General features: G+C 51.7%; 8 protein-coding genes across 8 annotated transcripts; 2 read left to right on the top strand and 6 right to left on the bottom strand.

The window, feature by feature from the left end:
- Positions 1 to 97: 97 nt before the first annotated feature.
- On the top strand, positions 98 to 2222 carry PMZ80_000994 (uncharacterized protein; the record flags this gene model as incomplete). The annotated part of the gene is made up of 4 exons (XM_064869443.1): positions 98 to 214; positions 276 to 441; positions 492 to 1078; positions 1581 to 2222. 4 exons carry the CDS (start codon positions 98 to 100, stop codon positions 2220 to 2222), a joined length of 1512 nt encoding a protein of 503 aa, XP_064734940.1.
- Positions 2223 to 5471: 3249 nt separating this feature from the next.
- OMA1 (metalloendopeptidase) lies at positions 5472 to 6590 on the bottom strand (the record flags this gene model as incomplete). Its single annotated transcript, XM_064869442.1, has 1 exon — positions 5472 to 6590. One exon carries the CDS (start codon positions 6588 to 6590, stop codon positions 5472 to 5474), a length of 1119 nt encoding a protein of 372 aa, XP_064734939.1.
- Positions 6591 to 6851: 261 nt separating this feature from the next.
- On the top strand, positions 6852 to 8090 carry PMZ80_000992 (uncharacterized protein; the record flags this gene model as incomplete). The annotated part of the gene is made up of 1 exon (XM_064869441.1): positions 6852 to 8090. The coding sequence occupies one exon, from the start codon at positions 6852 to 6854 to the stop codon at positions 8088 to 8090; it is 1239 nt and encodes a 412-aa protein (XP_064734938.1).
- A 212-nt stretch (positions 8091 to 8302) lies between these two features.
- On the bottom strand, positions 8303 to 9042 carry PMZ80_000991 (uncharacterized protein; the record flags this gene model as incomplete). Its single annotated transcript, XM_064869440.1, has 2 exons — positions 8303 to 8529; positions 8619 to 9042. The coding sequence occupies 2 exons, from the start codon at positions 9040 to 9042 to the stop codon at positions 8303 to 8305; spliced, it is 651 nt and encodes a 216-aa protein (XP_064734937.1).
- Positions 9043 to 9848: 806 nt separating this feature from the next.
- On the bottom strand, positions 9849 to 11333 carry PMZ80_000990 (uncharacterized protein; the record flags this gene model as incomplete). Its single annotated transcript, XM_064869439.1, has 1 exon — positions 9849 to 11333. The coding sequence occupies one exon, from the start codon at positions 11331 to 11333 to the stop codon at positions 9849 to 9851; it is 1485 nt and encodes a 494-aa protein (XP_064734936.1).
- Positions 11334 to 13664: 2331 nt separating this feature from the next.
- On the bottom strand, positions 13665 to 15346 carry PMZ80_000989 (uncharacterized protein; the record flags this gene model as incomplete). The annotated part of the gene is made up of 2 exons (XM_064869438.1): positions 13665 to 14635; positions 14683 to 15346. The coding sequence occupies 2 exons, from the start codon at positions 15344 to 15346 to the stop codon at positions 13665 to 13667; spliced, it is 1635 nt and encodes a 544-aa protein (XP_064734935.1).
- Positions 15347 to 15997: 651 nt separating this feature from the next.
- PMZ80_000988 (uncharacterized protein) lies at positions 15998 to 17856 on the bottom strand (the record flags this gene model as incomplete). The annotated part of the gene is made up of 2 exons (XM_064869437.1): positions 15998 to 17337; positions 17382 to 17856. 2 exons carry the CDS (start codon positions 17854 to 17856, stop codon positions 15998 to 16000), a joined length of 1815 nt encoding a protein of 604 aa, XP_064734934.1.
- Positions 17857 to 18235: 379 nt separating this feature from the next.
- Positions 18236 to 19717, bottom strand: PMZ80_000987 (uncharacterized protein; the record flags this gene model as incomplete). The annotated part of the gene is made up of 1 exon (XM_064869436.1): positions 18236 to 19717. The coding sequence occupies one exon, from the start codon at positions 19715 to 19717 to the stop codon at positions 18236 to 18238; it is 1482 nt and encodes a 493-aa protein (XP_064734933.1).
- Between the last annotated feature and the right edge of the window lie 485 nt (positions 19718 to 20202).

The raw sequence follows: 20202 nt of genomic DNA, 5'->3' as shown, positions 1-20202 counted from the left end.
ATAGGGCCAAGCTTGGAGAGGGCAGGGCCCGATTAATGCCGATAGTCTTCTCGCCCGCGTCGACCGTTGACTCTTGTACAAAACACACTGAAAGGCCATGCCGCCAAAGCCTACAAGTGTAGGCTCTGGCTCTTTTGGAGGAGAGACCGATCAAGAGGTCGTTTGTCCATTAACCAACCAAGATGGCTCGCAATGCCGGAAAAGATGTCTGGGGGTATGGCTACCCGAACACAAGACCGTTCGCGCGTGCAAATGGCTGACAGCATGCGCAACAGGAGAAGAGGTATCGCTCTATGCAGGAACACATACGACGCGCACATCCGAACTACTATCTACCAAAACTACCGGCAACCGAAGAGAGTTTTCAGTTGATGATCAACACACCTCCCTCAGAACGCCCTCAACAACCACCTGCGGCCGCTCCCTCACGAAGAGGTCCTTGTACGTTCGAGGACATACCGTTATACATGAATAATACTAAGAATGAGTAGCAGACGTTAGTGATCAAGACCCATATTTCCAGGACATCAGTGCAACGGAACAACCACTCATCCTCGAGGGACCTGGTCCTTCGGCTGCTAATGCTGCCGTAGCATTAGCACAGCTTCAGGGTTGGGATTCCGACTACGTGAGTATACCTGGAGGGTTCGTGGACTGGAAGACGCTTGCTTATGCAGAACAGGAAGGATATGGAGAACCTGATTACCGTCCTGGTCTACCCTCGATCCACGACACGTTACCGCCATTTCAACCTACGACACGAGAACTACTACCCTCAGTATTACCGTCGCCGACAGGAAGATATACATCATTGCCTCCGATCCATCGTCGCGAAAAGAAACAGAGACCGCGGAAACCCTCAATGGGCCAACACGCACGATCAGGAAAGCACGAACGCGATCGGTCGAAAGAGTTCTCTATCAAGGAGTTCTCACGCCGCTTGTCCGAAGAACAAGGCCGAAAAGCCGTGTCTGCAGAACCACCGACGGCCGCATGGATGCAAGGCAAACGATGGGAGGATCTCATTGAGGCTGCGACCTCAGCCACCGATGCCGATGATGATCGAGATCTTACTCCTGTAAGTCAGATGACATTTTTTGATTGTCCTCTGTTTACTTGTTGCTGCCAAGAAATCGAAATATTGTAATAGTCTATTGTTGTCCATGTTACGTGCACCACGAATTGGGAGGACTGGAGGAAAAGTCGTCGATGTTGCTGGTTCTATGTGCACAGTTTGCGAAAAGCAAGCATCGAGCATGGCATGGCAATTGTTTCTACTACTGTCACTACCACACTATATGTTACGAGCGAGGCCTTTACGATACCCAAGAACAAAACAAAACACGAGTACAAACATCGTGGACTTGACGGCGACATGGGCATGGGCCTGAATCCTGATCCCAATCTCACACTACGTGCCTGGGAAAAGTTTATTCACATCCACACCTAATTAATGTGTACACCAACCTCTTCAATTTTACTGTTCGCGTTAGGTTATCGATAAGTCACTATTTCTGTTGCAAAATTGCGCGCTTTCAAGAGCCAACCTTGCTGACTAGCGCTTGGCGCCTCTCTTACAGATGCCTCAATCGCCGAAATTCCCGCCCGCCTCCACAGGCGAGCCCGCTGCACAAGCATCGAGTCATGCAGGTCAAACGGGTGGCGGAACTGAGGGAGGGAGTGCTTACAAGCGATCTTCCTTACCGCCTGGTTTCCGGCCGCTTGGCCACCTGCAGCCGCAAACGCACCATTCAACTTACAACGCGTCTCCGCTACAACGAGCACTCACACCGCCCCCGCCAGATCCTATGGGCCCTAACGACTCGGAGCCATTCCCAACCGTCGAATCAATTGAAAGTGCTGGCTCGGGTACAAACTTCCACATTCCCAGATCAGGTTTACCCGCATCAGCATCATCTAACGAGAACACCAGTCCCCTGCAGTATCACACCCACCCCTACCAACATTCACAATCGTCCTCATTCGGCAGCAGGGCGGATCAACTGGAAATCTATTGTGCCAGTTGTGGAAGGCCTGTGCTGCTGAAGACAGCGTTCGCATGCACAGAATGCATCTGTGGTGTGTGCAGCGATTGCGTTGGTCAGATTATCAGCAGCCCCATCATCACCATCCAACCAGGAAGTGCGCCGATGCGTCGCGGCTGCCCCCGCTGCGGAGTCATGGGCGGGAAGTGGAAGCGATTTCAACTTGACTTTCGATAACAGCAGTCGTAGATACACACCTGACGTCGTTGATTGGCAAAGGACATGGCACATGGTTGAGTCGAAATGTCCCTCCACCATAGCCGAAAGTGTGAAAGGCATCCAAAGAACAAATCTCGTATTTGCAGCGCTACCCTGAGACATTTGCTAGGCTAGGGAGGAATATCCGTGCAACGAGACTTGGTAAGTGGCTGCAGATGCTTCCACTCCTCCGAGGACAAGCCAGGGCTGGATGCACACACTATGCAGCATGGCATGCCGGGGTCCGAAGGCTGTCAAGGTCCTCGATTCTTGGATATGCCGAGACATGCCGCAACGTCCACTCCAGCGAAGGAAAATTGCGCATCGCGGCATGATGACGAGGCCGAAAACTCCCGATCGAGCAGAGAACCGCGAGATCATGACGGAAGAAGTAATTTGCGCAACATTTGCGCATACGACTCGATGTCATGTCATGCACATGCGACGCAGCGAACGGTGTCTTGGTGCTGGTCATGGGCTGATGCCAAAAGAAATTAGAAGCGGGTCCCGCCGTGAGACCCGGCGATCACTCATCGTGCAAGTCGCGAAAAAAGACTCAAAAGTCTTGTCGCGAACGCGTCAAGCGGGGAAGTGCAGTTTAAGCTTGCAGCTTGTGAAGCTGTAGCTGTTAGCCACAAAATTTTGCTGCACCTGTAGTGCAGAAGCAAGGAGCTCGGAGCTCGTGCCACAAATCACAACGTTCGACATAAACGACAGATAACGTGGCGCGAGCTACAATCAAGAAGTTGATGAACCTCATGCATGAAAGTTGCTGCAAGCATGAACTTCCGAGTCGAAGCTAAGCTAAAGCTCATCTTATCAAGTGCCGAAAAGGATCGATGAGATCATCTTGAGCGAACGATGAGGAGCACATCCAGCCACTCCGGTGCGAGCGTCAGGTTTAGTGCAGCGCGTGATGCTGAGAAGGCATGGCAGAATTACGCGACCGGGTGCAAGGTTTGAGGAGAATTCCCACTTGGCGTAAACATCAGTGAGACGCCTTCTTGCATAACCCACGACTGCCGACCAATCGGTGATGCTTCTGCTTTGCGCTCTGCAGCGTTCGGCTCGAACGAGGAGGTGCATGACGGTTTTGTATCATCAAAACGCTGATCATCTTGGGTTGGCAGATGTCCATGTCTTGAGCATGATGAAACGTATCTCAGCAGGAGATGAGGTGGGAACAAAGGTTTGGATTTGGGATTCCGCTGGCAGAGTTTACACCAACCTCCCTAACTGCAGCGGTCCTCAAAATCCCAGCCTCTCAGGCGATCACGTGCAGCAAAAGGAACCACATTTCCGGAGATGTGCACGATGTCGTCCGGTGATTCGCCGATCAAGGCATATGCACTGCTCACAGAAGAAAGTCTTCGCTTCGCGTGCAAGGGGACGACAGGCACTTTCTTTGCCCAGAAACCGATCAACATGGGCACCTTTCGTTGCCCATGAACCGATTGTGTCTTTCCCATTGCAGTCCTCCCGTCAGCTTCATGAAGCAACAGGTATATACACCTACAGATGCATGCCCCGTGGTTTACTTCAAACCAGAAAATTTGATACAAATCAATGGCAGTCTCAGATAGCAATCCCTCTGACCTTAGTCTTTATCGCATTCATATAACCCAACATAAAAATCATGTCCGCTATCAATGCTCGCACGATCATCATCCTCGCTGATGCGACATTTGCTCTCCAATCCCGTAGACTCAACGTGAGCACCTCGTCACAGTAAACTTGCCTGGGGAAAACGCGGGTAAGGTTTGATCAGAATCGCTGCTCTTGAGTTTCTAGGACGTGGCTCCCAACATGCTTGTCAATAACTCATGTGCTTGTCGCGATGCATACTCTACCCCGTGTCAACGAAATCCTCGTCAGACAAAACGATGCCAGCACAGTACTATTCAATGAGCCATCTGGTGTACTTAAGATCGCCCAAGGATACGTAGGTACGTAGCGTCCTCCCTCCCAAACAGACTCTGACCGCAAACCCTGCGCGCGAAAAGGGATGGATGAGGTCTTCTCTTCGAGATGGCGACGATGGGAGGTTCATATACCTGCCGTATCTTCCCGCAGCGCTTTGGATCAGAAACCAAATAATACCCAGTACGAAACATGAGGCATGAGGCGTTCAGATATAAGCATGAGCGGTTCAGAAGGAGTTCAGGATACTCTCCTGCAACAAGCCACGTTGGATTTGCGGTCCCTAGAAGTTCCCAGCTCATGCATGCAGGCCAATCCGGACTGGTAACGAGCAATCCGCCTTCGCCGCGGTCTGCCCAGCCAGGAGGACAGAGTCCATACACAGCAGCAGCCTGACTTGATCACTACACACAAACTTGTCTTTCAAGGCTGTCCCGTCCCGTGCTCTGCAAGTTAGTTGGCTTTTTCTCTCGCGGTGTGTGTCGTCCTCCTGAGTGTGACAGGTTTCGCCTGCGGAAGCTCACCCTCTTCGATCTGAAGCAGTGCTTGTTGCCTGCGTTTATCACTGCCTTCTCTGACCGGACGCGTAGCTGTCTGGTCTCCCGTTTTCGCTTCTGCTTCTGCTTTTGCTTCGATGGGGCTTTCCTGCTACGTGCGTCCACGAGTAGCTTGCGCTGAGGCTTGTTCAGTCCCTATCGTATACGCAGCTAGGTGTTGATAGCGAGGTAGATACTGAGCGCAGAATGCACTTGGCGCAATAGTAATTCACAAATACAAGACAAGATTGTGTGTATAGAATCCTTCGATATAATCATGAAATAGATCTTCCCACGTAAATCCTTTAACGCAGCGTGACTTGCTGCCCATTCTCAGCTCAGCCGGGGTAAGACTCCTTTCCCACCGGTACTCGTTGTCATCCTTGCGAACTATGACTAGATCGCTCTGCCAGTCTGGCTCTCTCTGTCTTTTTCGTCTGCAGTTGTCGTTCAATTCGCTCTTCGGTCTCACATTGCCAGCAATTATGCTCGTGTTCTGCTTTGCTTTCATTCTTACATAACTGCTCTTCAGGTCGTGGCCTCCCTTATCGTTGATCGACCTCTGCTCCACGATAGCGATCTCCTCACATTGGCCGCGCTCTGTACAGGTCGCCAGAGCTAGAGTGGTATCGTCGGATCGTTTGGCTCCTTGAGCGTCGGCAGAACAGATTTCATCGTCCGCAGCTGTGTCATTCAATCGCGAAGAGTGGTGTGTTGTCCTCTGTTGGTAAATTGAGTAGAGTTGTCATCGGAATTTACATATCTTCCTTCCTCAGAATGGCCAATCGTCATCCTGCGTGGATCTTCCTCCTCCTCGTCCACCACCACCAGTCAAGATGGACATATTTCCACCCATCCTCCTCCCTACATCGGCGATCTTTCTGAACTCGTTCAATCCTCTCGCAGTAATAGAGCAGTCGCTCTCCTCGTATTTCCCCATTGCTTCAGGCATCCACTTCTCCATGGCCTGTCCCCTCGTACCGGAACTTGGATGCGTACTCAGGAACGCGGGCGGCGCACCGCCTCTCTTCTTCTCATTCTCAGCCATGCGCTTCCACAGATTCGGTGCTTGCCTCGGATCATAGCAAGCTTCAGCCATCATCAGCAAGCCAATATGATCGGCCTCACTCTCCTGTGTTCGTCCATTGGGCAGCGTGAGAGCTAGGTCCGCAATTCCATTCCCAAACTGCCCAGACACGTCAAAGACAAGGCTGAGTAGGAACGCAGCAGCCAATGTAAAGACCTGCCGAGACAGTCGCTCACCAACATGATGCGCAACATTATGTGCTATTTCGTGACCCAGCACAGCCGCAAGCCCATTCTCATCCTGTGCAATGGGCATAATCCCAGTGAAGACAAACACCTTCCCACCCGGCAGCACAAAAGCATTGGCCTGGTCAGGTTCATCGACAACATGAACCTGCCAGTCCGAGCCACCAAGACCATGTGCGGCGGGCAGTAGACGCTCTACAATGCGGGCAACAAGCTGGGTATGTGGATGATCCCTAGGTAATATCTTGCCTCGAAACTGGCTGACCGTTTGCTGGTAGGCTGCATCGGAGACTAGACTCGTTTCTCGTTCGGGGGATATGATGTTGAACCTGCGGCGGCCGGTGATGGGGACCTGTTCTAGATTGATCACGTAGAAGGTTGTGCCGCCTGCGCCTGCTACTAGGACGGCGGGTCGGTAGTTTCGCCATATGTATTGGAGGCGGGCGTAGGGGCCGAAGGTGCTGTATGGGCCGTAGGAGCGGCCGCGCTGTCCGGTTGAGCCACGGCGGTCTGGGAAGCGTTGGTAGGAGGCATATCGTCGAGTTGAGCGGGAGAAGGTGGATAGTGTGACGGGTGGCCGGCGGGGGAGGGTGCGGAAGCTGAGTCGCAGAGAGTTCATTGTGATGGGTGCTGAGTTCTGTGTGAGCTAACAAGCTCTGTTGGTGTCACCGATACATGACAGATAATGTATGTAGATGAGTAGTAATAGCGTTCATGCGGCGACCTCAAATGTCTCGAAGCATCGAAAGGCAGCTGAGAAATGACGTCGAAATTCTCAAAAAGTCGACTTTCTGTTGTACTTTTGCTGCACCCCCCTCGACGGCTACTCACCTGTACTCTCATTTTCAACCTGTCGCATAGACACTAGGCATTTCCCAAGATGGTTCTAGTAGGCTATTCAGATTCCGAAGGCTCGGATACCGAAAGCACACCCATACCTACCCAGAAACCCGGCTCAATTCAGTCGTCAAAGCCCACACCCACAGCGCAAAACACAAACTTTGCGGTCGACAAGACCAACCCAAAGAAGATTCGCGTGAACCTTGCAGAGTCCTTGAAGCAATTGACCTCTACAACCGATGATGATGGCGAGCCAGCGGCAAAGAGACCGCGCGTTGGCGCCGGCGCATTCAGTGGCTTCAATGCTATGCTGCCTGCCCCGAAGAGGGACAATATGAGCAATAATGTGGGGAGCACGAACGGGACAGGAAACAAGACGGCAGCACGGAAGGTGTTCAGTCTCAAGACAGGAGCTGAACCAGCATTCAGCAGAGACAGCGACGCCGAGCTACGAGATTTATTCTCGGATGGAGGGAAAGGAACAGAGCAGAGCACGATACCAGCCAGTATACCGAAGCCTGCCTTCATCACAGAAAACAAAGATGCGACGTCGACGGCGTCAGGAGGTGGAGGTGGAAGCGCCAGTGGGAAGCCCTTTATGTTCAAACCACTTTCAGTAGCACGGAATACGAAAAAGAAGAAGTCCACCGGTACAACAGGCGCGCCGTCATCCAGCACACCAGTAGCTGCGAGTTCGATACAGCACAGTTGCACACCATTGAGACCGCCAGATCAGCAAGAGCAGAACACAGCTCCAGCCCCGACACAAAAGAAAGAGAAAATAAGCTTATTCTCGTCTGGTCCGACCGAGCTACCCCCAGACGTGGAAAACACACGCCTAGGCACCAACACAGACACGGACGACCTCGCCGACGAAGAAGATGAAATCGTCGAACTCCTCGACGATGACTCCACCCCTTCCTTTCAACAACCCTCCACCTCAACCCCAAATCAAACAGAATCCCTCGACTCAATCGCAGATACCTTGAATCTCTCCGCCGCCGAACGCCGCCAACTCCTCGGCCGCTCCTCCTCAAAAAACACGTCGTCCGCCAGCCGCGTAATAAACTTCAACACAGACGCAGAGTACATCGCCAACCAAGCCGCCAACGCAGCCGGCGAGTCCGTCCAACATAACCCCGTGCGATCGATAGCCCCGGGGAAACACAGTCTGAAGAGTCTTGTTGCGAGTGCGCAGGGGCAGAAGGATGCGTTGGAGGAGAGTTTCATGAGTGGACGGAAGAATAAGAGGGAGGCGGGGAGTAAGTATGGGTGGTAGGAGGGGGGTGGCGAGGTAGGTAGGTAGGTAGGTAGGTAGGTAACCAGAGCCTGCATCTTATGTGAATGTTCGGATCGGGGAACACGTATCTCAAGTTATGCTGCTTGTACGCGCTTTTTGACTTTGGATGATATGCTGAGGCGAGCTGTGGGCGAAACCCTACTACATTATGTTATTGTACCTCATGCTTCCCTCCCACCTTAGTATTCAAGCTAAACGTGCGCCTCCGCCCTCCCAAACAACGTATCACCTATCACATCAACCATCTCCTTCATCTGCTTCAACTCCTCCTCCGACATATTCTGCAGCCCATCGACATAGCCAGTCCAATCACTCAGACCATCTAGTATACCGCCTTGGTGGCGTGGTGCGTTTGCTTCGAGGGCATCGGCGAGGTTGATGCCTATCTGTTGTGGTGTGGGGGCTGTTGTGGGTGGATCTGGATGGGTTAGCTGGGTGGGTCAACTGGGATGGTGGCAGGACTAGGAGTAGAAGAGATGGAAGGATTGGGGGTGGATATGGACTAACCTGCGTCAAGGGCTTGGATGACACTGACTCGTTGAGGGTCGTGGCTCGAGGTTGGGTGGTCTTGGAGCGTCGGAGACTGGCGTGTGTTCTGCGTGGTATCTGATGATGGAGGTTGTGTCGATCTATTGAAAACCCACGGTGGATTGTAGCCTGTCTCGCTCGAAGGTATAGATCGGCGCATCTGACCAGCTCTCCTAAGGTGAATCGGCGCCGTCCTAGCAGAGATCGAGACCGCAGTATACGAAGAACCCTCACGCACCCGCGCCACTTCACCACCACGAAGGCTCGCACCATCACCACCGACCGTCTCGTCATCAACATCAACATCCATCTTCTCGTCCACTTTCGCACCACCAACTCTCCCTTCTTTCTGCTCCTTCTCCCTCTCCTTCTCCATCTCAAGATACCTCCGTCGACTAGGCATCCCCTCAGGCCACTCACAGTCGTCTTTCTTCAAGGCCGTACATAAGCCGCAACGTGGTTGAGCGCCGTCGCACTGTTTGCGTTGTTTGATGCAGCGGCCGCAGCGGGGATGGCGGGCGTCGCGTGGCATTGTGGCGTTAGATAAGTGAGGCGTGGAAGGTGCAGATTGGATGGTTGGGAGTGTGAAATGTGGCTTGAGGCAGGTGCGACCAAGGAAATCAGGTTGGTGCGCGGGTCGTGGCTTCTTCGTGAGTTGAAGGTGGGGGCGTCGAAGTGAGGGAGGAGTGAAGGTTAGAAGTAATGATGAGATACGAAAGATGGTAGCAATTAGGATAGGCAAAGACTGTCTAAGATGTGGGAAATATATGCCCTTGCGGCTTTCACTCGACTGTCATCACTTGTCTGTTGAACAGTATTACAGAAGTACAATGTCAATCATTCAGATGTTGCCCGTCACTTCCAAGATCATGTAGGTCAACATGCAGAGAATGAATGATTGTGAACTAAACAGCGGAAGTCGTTGACTTCGTAGCCATATCTCTGTTCAGACGTCTCTCCTACTCAGTCGTAAAATTGCTAGCGAAAACCAATGTGCCATCGCCTCGTACGCCATACACCGAACAGCAGAATGGTTGGACAGATTCGACCTGCGAGGTAGCGTAACGACCGTAAGTAGCAGTACAGCGCCAGTGCCGTGCTGTTCATCGCCACAACAATGTCCTCTCACCCAAGATTCAAAACCACATGACTCCGGCACCTCCGTATGCGCAGCTGCTGCACAAGAACAGAAAGAATTGCTGCTTTCGATCACGGCTTGTCGGCCACCACTTCCTCAGTATCTCCTTCCTTCAACTTCATCCGCTTGGCCAATAACTCGCCTCGGGACTTGTACATGTTGCTCTCGGTTTTGAGCGCCTTGTTATCTTGCTCGAGCGTCGCCACCTGCGTCTTGTGCTTCTCCAGCGACTCTGCTACGGCATCATGCTTCCGCTTTAGAGATTTGACTGATAGCTCGCCTTTCGACTTGTGCATTTTGCTCTCAGATCTGAGTGCCTTGATGTCCTTCTCCAGTGTCTCGACCTCTGTCTTGTGTTTCTTCGCCATCGATTCGATCATGGCATCGTGCTCTCGCTTCAATGTTTCGATTGCTTCAGCATGCTCCTGCTTCAGTGCTTCGTAATCTTTCAGATTCTTCTCACTCTTCTCCACCAGAGTCTCAGCGTACATCTGGAAAGTCTTCAAATGGCCACCGAGTTCTTGTATCTTTGCTTTCAACGCTTTGATCTTACCCTCACGACTATTGAGCATTGCTGAAAAGAGAGGAATGCGCGCATCGTTCTCTGCGTTTTTCGAGAAATCTGCTACAGCATAGATGGTTCTTTGCAATTCTTCTAACTTATCACCGACCTCGGACTCTAGCTCAGCGATTTTTGCTTCTTGCGCCTGGACTCGCTGCAAGGTGCTTGTGAGCTCGGCATACTCGGCCTCCAGCTCGTGAAGTCGGGCTTTGTCGACACCATCAGCCTTGGTTGCTGTCTGCAAGTGCTTCACTTCAGCATGCAAGCGCTGAGCACTGATCATGAGACGGCTGATGTCTTCTTCGATGGTCTTCTGGATGAGTGCAGGTGGGACACCATACGTTTCTTGTCGGGCTTTCGCCATGCGTTTTACACCTTTGTAGAAGTCATCATCCCGGGGCCCTTTTGATTTCGAATGCTTCAAATCAACGTGTTTCGCGTCGGTAGTAACACTGATCTTAGGTACGTAGTCGAAGCTCTTGCAAGAATGAAGATCGGGCTGTTGGGCTTCTGGAAGGCGTTGGTTTCTGACTATGTTATACCAGAATCGATGCGCGTCTTCCCCAGCCGGTATAGTCTGTGTGACCATTTGATGCGTTAGAAGCTCGTCCCATTGAGGAGACGTGACTTGTACTGACAAGGCGGTGTTGACTGAAAGACCTTTGCAAAAGATGGCTCCTCTAATCTGGTAGACGGTAACGTAAAGCTCGCAGACGGTCGCACAGTGCTTGAGTAGAACCAATTCTCCGGGAATAATGTCTTCGCCATTCGACGTGCCAACTTGCAACCATCCTAGGAGATGGCTGTCTTCCGAGTCCCAATCTGGTGAGGTGTAGTGGCCATTGATATCGGCGTCTCTTGTTTCGGTCGTGAATACGGTTTTTGTATGTCGCTCGTGTCGCTCCGGCTGTTGAGTGGCTGCGTTGACGCTGCTGTTCTTGATAGGCGCCACAGCCTGAGATTTCACTTCGACGGCACCTGGCGGGCTGTCCATGATGCGCTACTGACACTAGGGGCCAGACAGACTGGAGAGATATATGCCTCGAGGTACACCAGGTTTTGCTATGCACTTGTGAGCCCAAGAAGAACGAGGACCGACCACGGACACAACAGCAAGACGTACCTTCAATCCAGACCTCCTGTAAGGTGCTTCGAAACTTTACGAATAAGGTGTGAAATATCTCTACCCAGACGACTGTCTAACTCGTATGGCCGGAGTAACGTGTTGGACGAGTTGTTGGCAAGTCTTCAAACTTTCCTTGGTTGCAACACAGACTGTTGTAGAAGTCCATTGCGGCATGCGCGCTAGGCTGCGGTTCTGACACTCTTCAGAGAAAGTGATATTGGTGTTTGGCTGAGGTAGTCACTACACTGCTTCGCCACACGACGTTTGACTTCGTCACTCAAAGTGATACACCCGTGGCCACGTATATAAGCGGCTACCTTCTCGTTCCCCCAATTCTTCTTTCTTACTCGCAACGTAATTTCAGAATTATTTTCTCTGTGATCTGAGCCATCGGGTGCGTATCTATTCTCAAAACAGATTGATTTGATCAGCAGATTCAACAGTGTCTTCGACGTCTTCGCCATCGACGACCAGAAGCACATCGACAGAAAAGCAAAGGTTGCAGCAGACAACCTTATCGACCAATCCCCCTTCACACAGTTCCCCCATAGCAGAATTAGAGAGGCTACGAAGCGCCCATAGGTTGCCCTAGGCCTCTCATCCTGCACATCGAAATAAGAGATATTGCTGCCTGCAGAAGGGCTGATCCAGGCTCGTGCCCTAGTTTGAGTTCTGGGTCATCACAATCTGGAGTATCGCTAGGACTCACCGGGGTGGACGGTTTCCTGTCAGGAGCTCAAGCAATCTCTTGTCCCATGTGTTTTCCCTCCTTCCACACAAGCAGTTTTAGTTGCAATGGATACTCGATGCCATTGTCTGCGATATGGTTCGCAGAGGCTCGCAAGAGTCTCTCGCCATAGTCAACCACGAAGGTATGCTTGCCGACAGAAGGAGCGATTGGTCGCTCGCCCAGGTGGCTTGGCTTGAGTAACGGAGTCCTGGTCACTGAACGTGGCCACAAAAAGTACTTGAGTTGAGGTTAGGTCAAGTGAGACCGGTCGCAAACTCCCTGGACAGTGTGCTGGCATCTTAACAATAAGACAAAAAAAGGAAAGAAAACAATCAAAAAAAAAGGCAAAGACAAAACAAAAAGAAGCCCCCAGAAGAAGAGGCTAAAGATAAAACAAAAAGAAAAGCACGAGGAGAGAAAAAGAAATCTAAGTGCTCGATGTCAGCTCATTGTTTGGGGAGGGAGGGGCCGAGTTGCGCGTAAGACACGCCCGTAGGGTCAGACGGTAGTATGACTGCTATCTCTCTGATCGTGCGGGATGTGCCAGTGTGCAGTATCTCTGCCACGGCGGCCAACGATTTCCCTGTCGGAGTCAGGCATACCTTCAACCACATGGGACATACACCGTGCTATACCCCCTCGTCTTCGACATACAGCTCGCGGCCGAGCTCTTCTGGGACTTAATATTGACTGAACAGCAGACCATAATGCTTTCAAAGTCAGAGCTTGTCTCTTGTGGCTGTTATTCTTTTTCTTTTCATCAGAGCTGTTGTCTTGACAATATTCTGAGGAAGAGGATACCTCGTCGCGGTTGGGGTCACGCTCGGTGTCGCCTGAAGCTTGAGCATGCGAGCAGGGTGTAACGCGTGCGGGCATCGCGGGGATCGTCTGTCGTTCAACACGGCATGCGCAGCAGCTTAGTCAAGGTAAAGGGCGACATCATCAGGGATCGCTAGGCTCTTGGCTGAGTTTCGCAGACGTCAAAGAACGAGGCAGTCAGTCCACTCCGTCGTGCGCTAGCATCTGGCAAGGGAGCGTGCCCTCGAGACCATTAACTAACGCGAGCTGAGTCGGTTCATTGCAGTGGGCGTCCAGGTTGGTTCCAAGTTGATACGCGCGGCATGTGGCATAGCTCTGCTGAGTAAGAGCATAATATGGAGGAGAGGATGGTTCGTACTGGAACGAGCTGCAGAGCAGTCACGCAGAGAAGAAGTAACGATATCTCAGGTGATTCATAAACCACCTCAAATACTTGTCGTCGGGTTCAGTTCATGGCTACCCGCTACACCTTCCCAATAGGGTTGCACAAGAAGAAGCCGTAGTCCTGCCTCAGGCATAAATCTACGACGATACAGGAGTCTTGAGCAAAGCATAACTCGCTTGTTGACCTAGTGTATTACTCGTTACTATTAGGAAGGCTACAACATAGTATGGACCAATGAGTCAAACATCACGAGTAGTTAGTCCGCTCATGCCCGTTTCCTGCTCTTGGCTCTAACGCTCTTAGCTCTTACACTTTTAGCCTTTACGCTCTTGCTTCGACTTCTGGTGCTTCTCCGAGGCGTGGTGGTTTGATCAGTGGGCTTCTTGTCCTCCACGGAGGGCAGAACAGTCTCTCCAGAAGCCTGCGGAGATGAAGGATCGTGTGAACCTTCCTGCTTCTGATTCTGCTGATTCTGTTGTTGTATCTGCTCCTTCTGCTGCTGCTCCAATCTCAGCTTCTCTTGTTCCTTCTTGGCTTTCTCATCCCTCTCAAACTTCACCCAAGCATTCACATTCCTGATGGCTTTATCTGGTCGGTATTTGTGCGTCAGTAAATAGCCCTGCAATTGCGCAGGTGAGAACTCTCCTGGAGGCACTTTGGCAGCGAAGGACACGGCGAGCCGCTCCAATTCCTGTTCGGACGAAGGATAGTCGTAGCTCGATAGTTTCCGTTTGACGTAGTCCTTGATTGGCTGTGACTTGGACATTTCGATTTCTTGCGTGTCATAGAAGGAGCGGAACATCTGTTCTGCCATGTCCGTAGTGATGAGCTGGAAGTGAACGATATGGTCAATACGGCCGGGTCGAATAAGAGCGGGATCTAGCTGCTCGACATGATTCGTTGTCATGATGAGAATCCTACCTTCAACGGAGATGATGCCGTCAATGGCGTTGAGCAGAGCAGATAACGAGAGCCCACGAGGACCCGAGGTCTCCCCAAACGGATTCTCATTGTTTGGTGGACCGTTAGGATTGGTGCCTGGAGGTCCTCCTCTTGCTTTTGTGGAGAGGCCAGCGGCGTCTATGTCTTCAAGCAGCATAAGACTGCGTGGCGGAAGCTCAGCAAACATGTTGCTCAATTTCATTTCTGTCACTGAAGGATCTTGCAATGATGTGACATACACTGGAAGTATGAATTCGCCGGCTATAGCAAGGCATAGAGAGGTTTTGCCGGTCCCTTGCACGAATTAGAGAAGAAGAGCATAATCTGCGTATCAATCTTACCTGGCGGTCCGCTCAAGAGGTAGCTACGTCTGTATGGAATACCACGACCTTGATACCACTTCTTTGTCAGGGGATGAAGGTAGTCTCGAATGTCCGTTATGAGATTCTGCTTTTGTGCTTCGTCAAGTACCACCGTGGATAGTGGACGTGCTATCCTGGTCGCTTTCGCTTCGAACTCGCGCCAAAAACGTCCTCCGTTTCGGTAGATGAGGATCTCTTGACCTGCTTGATCGATGTAAGACTTCTGAGCTTCCAAGAGTAATGCCTTGAGGATGCTAGGATCTCGCCCTAAACATGTCAAGAGGACAGTCTCAGTCTTTTCGCCAGATACGTAGTTGGAGGTTCTGTTGAATGTGATCAGATGTCGGTTCTTGTACCAGAAGTAGTTGAGGCCCTCTTGTGGCGTGTAGGCAAACGGTCGAGCCTTGTCCCGATGGATGCGCTCATCCCAATAATTGTCAAAGTCTTTTGCTGCGACTGTGAGGTCTTCCTCAGTGTCCTCCTGATTGTTGACAGAAACAGTATCACCGTAAGGATTGATGTCCATAACACGCCCGCTGTAATTGATAGTGGCAACGAAGGATGTAGTGCGGATCAGATCTTTGTGGACACCGATCCAGTCCATGAGACATTGATACGCATCGCCGTCAGATCTGACTTCCATAGTGGACGTGACTAAGCCGAGTAGATGATAGCATGCTGAGCGTAGCGAATAGAAGGCGCCCACTATTGTTCCGCTTGTTATGATGAGCGAGCTCAACAGCCCAACGTCCAGCTGTTCGAGGTAATAGCGCAGAATTCCCCACCAGCTCATCGTCGTCTCCGTCACGGGTAGTGGGTCAGTCGGAGCGACGGTCACAGTGTGGGTAGCCATTGTGAGCGCTTGAACACTGTCTTGACAGGTAGTGCTGGAGGAGGAGAAATTGCCGATGTGCTCACAGGATGGAAGTACTCATCTGACAGCACGCGTGAATGCATGGCGTTCGTTGGCACGCACGATGGAACGTGCGGCTGCCACATATTCTGAGGAAGGGCATATCAGGAATGTTGTGTTTTTCGAATAATGCAGCAGCTCCGGACCCGAACACTAGGCATGAGTACCAAGCACTGATACAGGCGGAGCTGGACCGCATTTTAGCAGTCAGGATGCCTGCAATCTAGAACTCCCATCCTGATTCAACTAATGTAAAGTTGAACCATCTCGAGAACAAGAATCTGAAGCTGAGACATGGACATTTGGCATTTGGCACTAAGACATATCCATACCAGCGCAGATTTACTGACTGCAGCATTCTTTTGTGGGAAGGTGAGCTCCTCACAGATTCACCAGACTCACGCTGAGCACACCTCCAGCGCCAATGAGCTCTTTAACAACCTCATGCTTGACCTCGCCATCAACGCCTAGAATCATAAGTGCCTCCTTCTCAGCACCATCTAACGTATCCCTCCTCTTCTGACCAACTGCATCTGGTGTAGCAACGCCGCTACCGGGTTCGAACTTGTTTCCTGGCCCATAGCTTGCAGGCGCAACCGACATGAAGTTGATGTTGACGCTCTCTCTTCCCAGTATCGAACCGACAGTGCCGATCTTGCCTGGTGCATCATAGTTATGGCAGATCAGAAGTGTACTTGCATCGGCTGGCGAGAACGAGGTCGAGAAGCGGTCGAGTCGAGATATGAATGGCCTATTGTCGGAGCAGTATCCACTGATTATGTGCTGTGATCTACTTTTCTCAGACTTCACGTCTTCAGTTGCAATGCGGCTGACGCTACTCGGCCTTGATGGAGGTCGAGCCACCAGTGTGACAAGACTGCTGTATGGGGATGTGCCAGAGGGGTCTCTAGACTTCTGTTCATTGACGAAGATACCACGTTCCTTCGCTAACTGCTCTGCGTTGACAATGTTGATGTTTACTCCTTCCGCATCAGAAATTGGGCTGAGAAGGCCTTTGATCAGCGCCGCGAACAGTGGTTTGGTGGATGTCATTGATGACAACTCTCCCTCGTATATGAGATCAAAGGTATTGCGGAAGGCGTTGGCCGATGAGCTGGGATTGGAGAAATGCTGTGTGTAAATGCTTCCGATCTTCTCTACTAGCTTGACGAATGGCTGTAGCGTCTTGTATTCAGCTGGCAGGATGATCGGAGCGTTGACCGCTGAACGTGGCATGGCACCAGAAAGAATATCGAGGACCTGTTCGCAGACATCTATCGACACATTTTCCTGGGCTTCGACAGTGCTTGCTCCGAGATGTGGTGTGGCAACACAGCGTGGGTGGGCGACGAGCTTGGCAGCTGTTCCTTCGGGGTCCTTGGTTGGCGGCTCGGCTGTGAAGACGTCAATTGCTGCACCTGCTAGGTGGCCACTGTTCAGCGCGTCGAGCAAAGCAGATTCGTCGATGATGCCGCCACGGGCAACGTTCAGTATGCGTGCGCCTGGCTTCATGAGGTTAAGCTCAGTGGTTGACATCATGCCTTTGGTTGACGCGAGCATGGGAGTATGGATTGTGAGGAAGTCACTTTGTGGAAGCAGTTCGTCGAGTGTCTGAACCAGTGTTACGTTGTTGGCCGCGGCGACCTGGGGTGAGGCGTAGGGGTCGCTAGCTACGACGTTCATGCCGAGACCGCGAGCCATACGTGCGACTATCAACCCGACTGGAACACGTTAGCGAGCGACTTGAATGGAATGTTGAGCATACCTTTGCCAAGACCGATCACACCTAGGGTCTTGCCTTTGACCTCGACGCCAACCAATCGACTGCGTTCCCACTTTCCAGCTTTTGTACTTGCGCAACCATCTGGGATGTTCCGAGCCATTGACATTAGGAGTGCTATTGTGTGCTCAGCTGCGGCTTGGATGTTGCCCTGGGGTGAGTTGACAACCACTATGCCGAGTTTCGTGGCAGCCGGGACATCGACATTGTCGACACCGACACCGGCTCTAGCAACGACTTTCAGGTTCTTGGCTGCTTGTAGGAGCTGTGCCGTGACTTTGGTCTCTGATCGGACTAATAGTGCATCGTATTCTGGTATGATCTCTATGAGTTGGTCTGCGGTTAGACCTTTCTTTTCGTGTACCTCAAGTGTCTTTGATAGCAGTGCGAGGCCATCTGGAGACAGCTTCTCAGGTACGAGGACCTTTGGCCTTGTCGTCGTTCCGTTAGAGCCGCTCATGGTCAGTATGTTATGCTTGATGGTACTAGATTATGGTTAATCTGGAAATATCACGGCGATGGGAGAAACGGCGGTCACGGGAAGAGATATCAATCACACAATATCTCTGTGTTAAGCAAATGACATGCTTTTTCCATGTGGTGCAAAGCTCAAGCAATTGCATTGCATCGCAAAAGATGAGTGGTGGTGCCCGCCCCGCATTTCAAATCGAGCCAGTCAAGCGCTCCGCGTTTGGCCGGCATCCCACACAAAGATTCCCCAGAAATGCTCGAATCTGGGGTTCCACAATCAATATCAAAATCCATGCATTGCAAAGACACGAACCCGGGAGAACGCCATTACTGATCAGGCTTGCCCACATAACAATTTCCGCCTTACCTTAGTACGACATGGACTGTTCGAACAACTGGCGCAACTGGCCACGCTCCTCGTTGACCTCGTTGGACAGAGTTGGCGCAAGCATGAGCACACGCTGTTGAGGTATCGTGCCTTCCACAAGGTCGTCAATGTGCTCATTCTTGAATCCGAGGTCTTTCAAGCCACGCGGCTGATCGCCTAATTTAACCAGAAACTCAGCAAGAGCTTCACTCAGAACTTCACCTGCGCTTTCCCTCTTGACTCGAGAAATGTCAACACCGAATGCTTCGGCTGCGGCCAAATGACGATCCGGATTGCTTGCTCCAGTGAATTTGAAAACTGCTGGAGCTGTCACAGCCACAGATACACCATGAGGAATGATAGTATTGTCCGTGACATAGCCTTTGTGTTTGTAACCTGGATTTTGACCACTGATCGGATAGCTCATTCCGTGACAAAGGTGGACACCTGCGTTGCCGAAACCCACGCCTGCCAATGTAGCAGCAAGCAACATTTCACTTTGAGCCTCAAAATCCTCAGGGTCTTTGACAGCACGTGGTAGGTACTGAACCGTAGAATGCAGAGCCTTCAGCGAGAAGATGTCAGATATTGGGTTCGCACCTTGGTAAGCAGGCCTGTTGATGGGATTCTCAGGTCTTGGCGTTCGCTCGTGATACGGGATCGCAGTCCACGACTCGAGAGAGTGGCACAGTACGTCCAGGCCGGAGGAAGAGTGAACAGCGGAAGGCATTGTTCTTGTGTTCAGAGGATCGCATATGCCCAGAGTAGGCTTCAGGTTTCGGTGTGCAATGCCAGTCTTTGCCTTTTTCTCGACCAAATCGAAGATAGCCGTGCCCGTTGTCTCAGATCCTGTTCCTGCAGTCGTGGGGACAGCCACCAACGGTCTCAACTTGCCTGGGATAGGCATACCCTTTCCAAGTGGAGCATTGACAAAGTCGAGGAACTCAGCGTCGGGAAAGGAGGTGTAGAGGTTCATGAGCTTCGCTGTATCGATGACCGACCCACCACCAACAGCCAGGAATGCATCGGGTTGGTAAGGCTTAGCGAAGTCGATGGCTTCCTTGATCGAGCTGTCCTTAGGCTCCGTCCTGCACCTATCGTAGACTGTGTATTCAATGCCAACCTTTCCGAGGCCTTCGTGCACCTGCTTCATGGCGTCAAGCTTCGATACATTTTTGTCCGTTACCACGCAAACCCGCTTCGAGCCTAGATTCTGCATGTCCATGCCGACTTCTTTGGTGCAGCCTGGACCAAACCGGATGGAGCTTGCTGCCATCTCAAAAGCGTACTCCTTCTGCCTCGAATGATCGATGGGTGTAGCCAGTGCCCTTCGAGCTGAAGAGAATGTACCCGGGGCATGATGATGGTTCGGGTTCGAATGACATGGACAGGTTGGAGGATGGGCGAATTGTATGGCTCGCAGGAGAGATGTTGACCTCTGAGCTGCGTTACGAGCTATGCGGACGGCTGGTGCTCCTGACATGGCGGTGTTGTTTGTCGGAGTACTGTTGGCACGACTTGTGAGATTGGATGAAGGCACAGAAGCTCAGGATCAACGACGACGCGTCGTGAAAGTCATCCTGCGACACCAGACGCACATCAGCGGGCTTCAGGTGCCGTTCTGGCATTCTCCCCGCAAGAGCTCGAAGCTCATGTCGTGCCTCGGTTTGCCGGACCCGAAGGACGGCTCTTTTCCGTTGAAGTCCGGGCTCGAAAGAAGAAGCTTTAGCGAAGCATCCGACGTTCTAGGCTCTGCTAAGCGTCGCCGGCGCGCACCCCTCATACGTCATGTAAATAGACAAAAAGTTACCATACGTACTCCTCCCCGCATACATCACGATGCTGACAGCGTTCAGTAAACGACTCGGACTCGAAAGCTCTTCTGAAACTGCAGCTTCATTTCTCACACTTGTCTCCTCCTGAATGTTCTCCCGTCTATCACGAGTCCAGCAACTATCACGAATCCTC

Source organism: Knufia obscura, assembly GCF_036327395.1.
Source record: "Knufia obscura strain CCFEE 5817 isolate CBS 148926 chromosome Unknown scaffold_1, whole genome shotgun sequence".
Lineage (NCBI taxonomy): Eukaryota > Fungi > Ascomycota > Eurotiomycetes > Chaetothyriales > Trichomeriaceae > Knufia > Knufia obscura.
The sequence above is the reverse complement of the archived record's forward strand: the minus strand, read 5'-3'. Positions and strand labels throughout refer to the sequence as shown.